Consider the following 10,070-nt stretch of genomic DNA (forward strand, 5'->3'; position numbering starts at 1 on the left):
AACTCCCTCCAGATATCAGTCAGCTGATTTTTCTTAAGTCCCTTCTTTAGTGCTTCTACTGCTTTTCGCTGCCCATATCTGGGTGTGCCCGACCTATCCAGGTTTGGGTTCATCGCGAGATTAAAGTCACCAGCCAGGATAATGTGGCCTTTGGCTATCTGGGCCAATTTTTGGAAGAAGTCTCTGAAAAAGTCATGACTTTGCTCACCAGGAGCATACAGCGTTGCTAGGGTGATCGGTTGTTCGTGGATAATTCCCATAACAATCAAGAATCTGCCTGCCTTATCCCTCCTGAGTGTCTGCATTGTAAAGGGTACACTATTATGAAAGAGGATCCCCACTCCTCTCTTTTTCTCTGTGGCAGACGCTAGGTAGAATTGCTTATAATGGTTATCTAAATATTTAGGAGAGCTGCTAGTACTGAAGTGTGTTTCCTGCAAGAGGAGCACGTCTGCTTTTTTCCTTTTGTAATCTATGAATGCGGCCTTCCTTTTTATGGGGCTGTTAAAGCCATTGACATGGTTAGAGATGATATTTAACGCCATTTAAATCGTATTATGTGTATGCATTTTCCTGGTGTGTAACATTGTTGATACCTCATGATCTGCATGACCTGGGTGGTCCCAGAATGGGCCTGTAGGACCCCGAATGGAGTAGGTGTGGGTGATATTTTATTATGTGTGTTCTGCGCATCGATATGGCGAGGTGGCCTGGAGGGGGAGGGTATGGGGGGAGCGTGGGAGCACGCAGGAAAAATAAACAAAGTGGGAAGAGCCTTGTCTGGGGTGAGCCAGTACCGGCTCTGTGGCCCTACGGACTGGACAGTTGCCTGGCACCACTGGGTTGTGCTACCAGGCCTATATAGATCTGTCCTCTGTAGGGGAGAGCGGTCCTCATGGGCTAGCTCCATGAGGTACCTTTTTTGAGGCGCCGACGAACTAATAGGGTAGTTCGCACCGGCAGGTCAACAAAGTGTAAGAAGTGAGATAGTGTAAGTGTAAAAGTGTAAAACCTCTAAACAGTTCTAAGTAGTTTCAACTAAACCTGACTTAGCTTTAGTTGAACAGCTGTGGCTGGACGACCGGAGACCCCTGTCGATCGGCCGCCCTCACTGCCTCACCTCCTCCTGCAGTGCTGCATACGCCAATCTCTGCTTCGCCTGTATCCTTTGGCAAGGACAGGGCTGGGTCAGGTTCCACATAACCCTCAAGCAGAGGGGTACCCGAGGCACACATCCCCACGGGCGTCTCCGGGCTCCCAGCCACACCATCTGCTGCAGGGATAAAGATAATGAACATAGAATAACATTAGGCTGTCTCTTAAACTAGACGGCAAACAAATGGGGTATTTTTCACCACGAGCAGGGCAAATGGGAACAACCACCTGTAGCGGGTCCCCTTTTCTTGCAGGACTTTTGTTATAGGGCCTAGGCTCCTGCGTCTGGCAAGGGTAGCTGGCGACAGGTCTTGAAAGACCTGAAGCCTGAAGCCCTCAAACTCCAGGGATCTCGCCTCTCTCGCCATCTGGCAGACAGCATCTTTTATGCGGAAATAGTGGAACCGCACTATTATGTCCCGAGGGGGGTCTCCCGCTTGCGGCCTTGAACGGAGCGCTCGGTGGCAGCGGTCCAAGTGTAAATCCTGCTCCGATTTATCTGGGAGCCAATGCTCCAGCCATTTTTGAACAAAGTCCTTGTGAACTGTAATAGTTTCTGGGATTTCCCTGATGCGGACATTGTTCCTGCGTTCTCGGTTTTCAGAGTCCTCTTGTTTTGTCTGCTATCTCTCGGACCTTTTCTGCCAATTGGGATACCGTTTTATTAGTTTGTACTATGGCCCTCGTGTTGGTATCCATTTTTTTCTCAAGGGTCCCGGTCCTTTCACCCACCGCGTCCAAATCTCTCCGCAGGTTCCAGAGTTCTTTGCGGAAAAAGGTCTTCATTTCCCCGCAGAATTCACGGAGATCCTTTCTCCTGACCAGTTCCTGGTCATCTGCTAGTGGGGTTAGTGTCTCGCTGTCGGACTCTGACTGCATAGTCGGTGTGGGTGATACAGAGCCTCCTGCTGCTGACGGTGTGGCTTTGTTGAAATATGTCTTGACCGAGGGGTCTTTTTGCTTTGATTTAGCCTTGGCTGGCATCCCCAGGTATTCCGCCAAATTTATCAGCCTTCTGGAGGTTTTTATGGTGATTTTTATTGTCACTTTGCTATATGATTCTTGCCAGTGTGAAGGGAGCTAATTCCCTAAGCTGCCATTCACCCTGGCTTCCGGGGGCGAGTCCCCCGGCCTCACTTTTTAACGGACATGCATTTTTTTAACATCAGAACGCAAACCCATTGAGCTTAGTGCATAGCCCCCATATAATACAATGAGGCTGGAGCTTTCAGGCTTTTCGTTCTCTCCCTTTATTTACATTTCACAAAACAATCTAAAAGCTGTTTAGATTACAGATATTCTAAGACATACTAACATATGTTTTAGAAATATAAACTATATTTTAAACATAGGCAGAATTAAGGGATGGTATCCCTATAAACGGGTCTCAGCTGACTCAGGGCAAAGTGCATGCAGACTAATAATAATAACCTCTGTGATCAAGGTATAGGAGCAAATATAAGTGCTGGGGAAATGCAGATAAACCATGTGTAATGGTACATGAAGTGGTATATGTGTACTGATGGCGTTGTGTGGCTAGCTCAGGTCTCCATATATGCCATAAAGTCCCCAAACAAGCCCCAACAGAACCAAAAAGTACATACCAAAGATGATCTTCGTTTCAGTGAGATTCCCCTTTTGCAGCACAGCTCTTTCCTTGTAGTGGGTGCTTCACGTACATAAATGTACATAAAAAAGTATTCCCAAGGGGGGCACAGGCGGAGCACTGCCAAATCAATGAGGGAGAAAAGGGGGCTGCATCCAGTAGTTATTAAAAATGTATTTATTAAGTGGTCAAAGCAAGAACATAAACACTTTTACGCGTTTCGGGAATTGCGTCCCTTTCTCAAAAAGTTTTTTTGAGAAAGGGACGCAATTCCCGAAACGCGTAAAAGTGTTTATGTTCTTGCTTTGACCACTTAATAAATACATTTTTAATAACTACTGGATGCAGCCCCCTTTTCTCCCTCATTGATTTGGCAGTGCTCCCCCTGTGCCCCCCTTGGGACTACTTTTTTATATATTTTAAACATGATGGAAGTTATACGATATATAGCAAGCTGTGCAAAAAAAAATCTGTATAATAAGGCAGAACTATGCTTATAGGAGATCATGTTAATATGGATATTAAGTTAAAGGTGACACTGTATGCTTATATGTGTATTTATTTCCCAGAATCCATAGCTGCAGTGGAAACATGGTATAACACAAGAAAATGGTGATATGCCAGGTTACAGACAATATACGACATACAATTTTTCCTCTACAGAGGAGAGTAGAAAGGTATGCAGATTGATACATTGAATCAAACACTGAATGTTTTCAATTTAGAGAGATACCTTCCCCCTGAGATTATTATTGTAGATTGGTTGCAACATATATCAATGTTACACTAGTTTGTAAGAGTAGCTAATTATAGCAATTGTATAGGAGATAGTTACTTAGTAGGATTGGTTAGTGGAGATTGTGACACATTTGACTAAGTAGTTATTTGCATAGAAAATGATCACACTAGTGTTATTAACTTGGTCGCTTGAGCACCTGTTTAGGTAAAAGTAATCACCATGTTGGTTTAGGCACATAATAATAATAATAATAATAATAATAATAATAATAATAATAATAATAATAATAATAATAATAATAATAATAATAATAATAATAATAATAATAATACTATTATTATTTGTTAGATTTCCTTCACTGAGGTTGTCACAAACAATGTATTAATTTTATTTTACTTATTTCTGTGGGGCAAAACTATGGTCTCCAAGAAATTAGAGTATTTAATGTATTGATTCCAATACATATGTAATGCATTTTATCTATAAATAATAAAAGAACAAAAACAGCATTGGATACGTTATAGATAATATATTAATTAGAGGAGGTGAACTATTGGAAAAAAACAACTGTTTTTCTCTTCACCACTTAAAATAAAGATTGGTAGGTTCATGTGTAATGTTTGTTCATAGTAATAGTGTAACAAGTATTAAAAGTGAAGGCTTATTAAGAATGGGATATTGAGTGCTGCTTTGGGGAAACTAGCTCTTCAATTTGTAGTTACAATTAACTAACTGACTTATTCAGGATAAATATGAAATCTATAGTTTAAAAAAGAATGAACAGTATGAGAAGATACATTAATTAATAATAAAAAATAAAAAAAAAAACATATTGAAACAATGGAAATATATCCTTATCCATATCTGCCTAAATGGTGAAATAGTTTGACAAGCATTGGAAAATAGATGCAAAAACACAGCAACAATTAATGCATAATTAAATAGTCAGCTTAAATGCTAATATTGTATCTGAAACATAAAAAACAAGTCTTGATATAGTTCAGCTTATGTTTAAATGTATTAGATGGTGTTTATTTACATTGGTAATTTTAATATTTCATATTCAGTAATATAGTTCAATAAATAAGGAATGAGGATAAGTTTAATAGATATCTTTAAATACAGGCCCCAGTTCAGTCTAGTTATATTACTCTAACATCAGATGTTCATCTTTATTTAGAAAATACATAATACATTATGGAATATTTAATTTGTGCTTAAACTATAACACATTGTGTATACACATATACAGACTTGGTATTTTAATTAAAAGCAAACTACTGTGACTGGAGCATTAGAGGGAAGCCAAAGAGCCCGGTTAGGAGCTGATCAGATCACACAGAGCAGTGACAGCGAGAAGACATTGAGGGAAGCCCCATTTATAGCGCAGCACTGCCACCGTGTGGTGCTCTGGGAACTGCAGGCATTAAGGAAACGAGCCGCGCGGTTCCGCCTCTTTGTGTCTCTGTGTTCGGGTTTATAATAATAACACAATGTGAACATTAGAAAAAGAGGAACCAAGAAAGTCCCATTGAAGCAATGATCTGGGAAAGAAAACCCCTCATATTACATTTCACCGATTAAAGATCATTTGAATACTTGGTATAAGTACATGTTCCATGTCAGAGAGCTCTGTGCTGTATCTGTGCAAACACTAATGTTATCACATTAAATCTTTTTAATTGTCCCACTTACAAGCACTAAATATATAATAACTTTATTAGGACGATATCGGTCTGAGGTGGGATTTTTGAACATCGCAACGGCTTTCACAGAACCAATCAGAGCGAAGGGCGGGACCAAAGCAGCCAATCACAGCGATCTGCAGTCCATAAATACGCAGCTGCAGCGGTTTTTTCCTCAAACCCGCTGATCAAGAAGCTTGCTGCGATCTCTGCAAACCCATTTGACCGCTACCCATGACCCATCACAGCGCTGAACCTGTGAAACCAACTCAACTGTGGCAAGTAACACAGATCAAGAAGCTTCCTAAAGAGTGCGACAATACACTCAACAAGAGAACTTGGAGTAATGAGGCTCAAGCCTCGGTATCCAATATCACCACTGACAGATTTAATCTGTCAGTCAGAACAGAACGGTCAGTTTTTTCCTTTATTAGTTCCTGACCGGAGACGCGCACTGACACAGCAGCACAGGATGGCCCGGACCAAGCAGACCGCCCGGAAATCCACGGGAGGGAAGGCTCCCCGTAAGCAGCTAGCGACCAAGGCTGCCAGAAAGAGCGCTCCGGCCACCGGCGGAGTGAAGAAGCCTCACCGCTACCGGCCCGGTACTGTGGCTCTCAGGGAGATCCGCCGCTACCAGAAGTCCACCGAGCTGCTCATCCGCAAGCTGCCCTTCCAGCGCCTGGTCCGGGAGATCGCCCAGGACTTCAAGACTGACCTGCGCTTCCAGAGCTCGGCTGTCATGGCTCTGCAGGAGGCCAGCGAGGCTTATCTGGTGGGGCTCTTCGAGGACACCAACCTGTGCGCTATCCACGCCAAGAGGGTCACCATCATGCCTAAGGACATCCAGCTGGCCCGCAGGATCAGAGGGGAGAGAGCTTAGGCCGGCTGCACCCTGACTTCGTTTACACCCGAAAAACAAAGGCTCTTTTAAGAGCCACCACATTTTCAATGAAATGGCCTGATCAATATTAACACACGGATACTGATCTCAATATAGAGAATGAAAGAAGTGTGTTATCCTTGTACCAACATATGTACTTGATGTGTGACAATATAGATAAACGCACCTTCAATATTTGTGTATTCTTTGTCATGTGATATATAGACTTGCATGCATAGTCACCATTTCATGCTGTATATGGGTGCACGTAAAGACAAACCTGTAAATGTCCCCCCTCCCATGTGCCACTGGTGATCAAACTGAAGTGTTATGGAATAGCATGTGCTTGATGCTTTCAATGTGATGTAAACACTTTTTTTAATAACATGGTGATAAATACGTTTTTCTGATGTAAACTACACTTTTTTTAATTTTATATAAACCGTGTATGTGAATATTATGTAGACACAAAACCATAATGTCACCTAATATGTCAGTTTGTCTGAGAAAAAATGTATTCGTGAAATAGGTTAGGGACTACAAACTTACACATGCACCTTACAGTGCTCGCAGTATCAATGCATATACACTTATGCTCTGGCAGTGTAACACAAACCCCTGCATGGGATAAATTGGAGAAACATTCCCAGTTACACATTATGTGCACAGCTCTCTATGTGGGGTTGTGGTGGCTCTTAAAAGAGCCTTTGTGTTTGTAAGAGGCTGAAGTTCTCGGTCTCACTTCTTAGGAGCTGCCGCCCTCTTGGGCTTTGCTGCTTTGGGTTTGGCTGCCTTGGCCTTAGCTGGACTCTTAGCAGCTTTTGGCTTCGCAGCCTTTTTAGCCGCCGGGCTCTTCACAGCCTTCCTGGGCTTGGCAGCTTTAGACTTCTTCGGGCTTTTTGCTGGCTTCTTGGCGGCCGCCGGTTTCTTGACCTTTTTGGGGCTTTTCTTCACTCCCGCCGGAGCCTTTTTGGGTTTCTTGGGGGACTTGGCGGGTTTCTTTGCCACTGGCTTCTTGGGTTTCCCCACATCCTTTTTCTTGGCCGCCTTCTCCTTGCTCTCCAGCTGCTTCTTATTCAGCTTGAACGATCCGGAGGCTCCGCTCCCTTTCAGCTGGATCAGGGTTTCCTTGCTCACCAAGCCCTTGAGAGCCAGCTTCAGGCGGCTGTTATTCTTCTCCACATCGTAGCCTCCTGCAGCCAGAGCCTTCTTCAGAGCGGACAGGGAGACCCCGCTGCGCTCCTTAGAGGCGGACACAGCTCTCACTATCAGATCGGACACGCTGGGACCGGACTTTGCTGGGCGGCTTTTCGAGGCTCCGGCCGCTTTCTTCGGCTGCTTCTTCTTGGCGGCGCTTTCAGCTGGAGGAGGAGGAGCAGGAGCGGTCTCGGCCATTGCAGCTGCAGGTAAAATATCCCAACACACTGACAGAAAGTTATACTGGGGGCGGGGACCTGCCGGGACTTATATAGAGAGCCTGCTGCTCTGTGATTGGTTAGTTATCGGAGTGAGCTTCTTTCTCATTGGGTATAATCACTAAGCCCCGCCCTGACTCTCATCCTCCCGGATCACAAACACTGCTCTGACTTTGTGTTTCTGAGGCTGCAAGAAAAGGGCATTTTATCCCCTAATTATTACTCACATCCCCCCTTCTTGCATGCAATTTATAAGGAATTATATTCTCTTCACTGCTGTATCATTTTTCTGCTGGGAAAGTACAAACACAATTAGGAATAATGGGTGAAAGTTCGGCTCTGTAGCCCGGGATTTGCCAGATTTCATTCATATCTGTCTATTTCTGTCACTTTTACTTTGCTCAGACTAAATGTGCCACCTCCATCCTCATACAGTGACACTAAGGACATATTATTCTACAGTATCAGTTTAAAATAATGTGCATATAAATATATAAACATGGTCTGGGGATTCACTATATATGTACAAGTAGCACAATAATTCCTGTGCAGTGTACATTGCTATTTCATGTTGTTCCATTTCCCCGGTACTAAGCTCTGTATTATTCCATTGTCAGTTATGAATATTGGTTATTAAATGGGAGATTCGAAAAGTTTTGTATTCCATCTGTTCTACAAATGAATAGTTTATAATGATATGTATGTAAAATTATGTTTTCTAAAAACAAAATCATAGTAACATACACATCATGTGAATGACAGTAAATATATTTTAATAATGTAATAATCAAACATCTATTTTGTTTAAGCTTTATAATACAATTGGGAAGTGTTAAAAAATATGTTTATTTGTCGGTTACAAAAAATATATATATGTGATATTAATGGAAGATTAGGTTATTTTATTAGTCACCCTGTGTGTTACATAACTATGTAATGTCACTATTAGCACTGTGTATAGGAACTGACATGTTTTGTGACCATTGTCACCAGAGACCAGAACTTTTAACATCTTTACATCAGGATCACTATCACCAGAAAATAATAATAATAATAAAAATAATAGTACGTTCTTGTATAGCGCTGCTAGTTTTATGTAGCACTTTACAGGGACATTTTGCAGACACAGTCCTTGCCCCGTGGAGCTTACAATCTATTTTGTTGGAGCCAGAGACACAGGGATATAAAGTGACTTGCCCAAGGTCACAAGTAGTTGACACTCGGAGTTGAACCAGGCTTCAAACTCACTCTCAGTGCCAGTGTGTTTTACTCAGTGTTTACTCACTGAGCCACTCCTTCTACCGAATGACACACTAGATGAATAAACAAAAGTTTATTCTGGCAAGCCAGAAAACACACAACACACATGTGACGATAGGGGTAGCCAGCCTCACATAATAAGGTAAAGCCTGTCTGGCTTCCCCTAACACAATAGGCTTCCCCTGCAATAGGTCCCTCCGGTCAACCCCAAATATCCCGCTGGGAAGGCGCCACCAGGTCTGCGGGAAACCATTGGCTCTAGCCCAGCGAAAGCCGGACCCCGGACCTTATTTCTAGCCCTTTCCTGCTCACCATTTTTTTTCACCATGCACCTTAATGGTCCCCAGGCCTGAGCCTGGGGTGGGCATGCTTTCCCCCGATGGGGAACAATGACAGCCCTTGTGCTTTCTTCTCCTCCCAGCACAAGACTGACTAAATGTGATACTGTGAGGATTCGCTGTTCTGCTGCTCCTGCCCCTTTAACCCTCACTTGCCCATTGGACTACCATAACACCCAAGAGTGGCAAACTGGGGTGGAACTTACGCACGGTGCACGGTTTCTGTGCAGTCCCCTTCGGTCTCTGGGCATGGAGCGCATTCTTGCTCCTCCTGTTTTGATGCGCAGCGTGCATGCGTGGTACACGGTCTTCCCAGTGGTCTGTGGTCTCCGCCCCTCTGTCCCGCCCCCATACTGGCATCACCCCTATGCAGCACGGTTACGCCCCTCACTCCGCCTCTACCTCAGCGGGTCCTGCCTCTGGTACCCGGCCCTGTCCTGATATCACTGTTATGCGGCGCAGTTGCGCCCCTCCTCTATCTCCACGGGTCTCGCCTCTGGTTTCCGCCCTCATGGCGGTGCGGGTGTCGTGGCGCACGATGACAGCGCGTGACCAGGTCACCTACGGGTTTTGCGGGGGGCATGCACACATTCTGACGCGGTAGCTATTGGCCGTGTAATAGGACACACCTGCATGATCCAGCAGCCTATCCTGTCCGCACGTCTGCTTCCTGGTTGCCTCCCATTGGTGGGAGGTCCTATAAATATGCTCTCAGAGCTCCCAGTCATTGCCGAGCATAACCTCTGTTTGTGTGACGCTGCACTCATCACCTAGTTCCTGTCTGCCTGAACCCTGCTGCCTGACCCTGCATGGATACTACTCTGTGATGCTCTCCTGCACTGACCTTGGCTTTGGCAACGACTACTCTACTCTCTCCTGCACTGACCCTGGATTTGGAACCACGGCGACGCCACTCTCTCCTGCACTGACCCTTGCTTGGCTCCACGACTACTCTACGCTCTAAAACCCTGACCCTGGCTACGTACCCC

General features: G+C 44.3%; 2 protein-coding genes across 2 annotated transcripts; one reads left to right on the forward strand and one right to left on the reverse strand.

Moving 5' to 3' along the window:
• The first annotated feature begins 5,629 nt into the window (after positions 1–5,629).
• Positions 5,630–6,484, forward strand: LOC142476925 (histone H3). The gene has a single exon (XM_075582014.1). It carries the CDS (start codon positions 5,658–5,660, stop codon positions 6,066–6,068), a length of 411 nt encoding a protein of 136 aa, XP_075438129.1. The 5' UTR covers positions 5,630–5,657; the 3' UTR covers positions 6,069–6,484.
• A 72-nt stretch (positions 6,485–6,556) lies between these two features.
• Positions 6,557–7,497, reverse strand: LOC142476924 (histone H1-like). Its single transcript, XM_075582013.1, has one exon. The coding sequence runs from the start codon at positions 7,461–7,463 to the stop codon at positions 6,807–6,809; it is 657 nt and encodes a 218-aa protein (XP_075438128.1). The 5' UTR covers positions 7,464–7,497; the 3' UTR covers positions 6,557–6,806.
• Between the last annotated feature and the right edge of the window lie 2,573 nt (positions 7,498–10,070).

Source organism: Ascaphus truei, unplaced genomic scaffold (genome assembly GCF_040206685.1).
Source record: "Ascaphus truei isolate aAscTru1 unplaced genomic scaffold, aAscTru1.hap1 HAP1_SCAFFOLD_1792, whole genome shotgun sequence".
In the NCBI taxonomy this organism is placed as follows: Eukaryota; Metazoa; Chordata; class Amphibia; order Anura; family Ascaphidae; genus Ascaphus; species Ascaphus truei.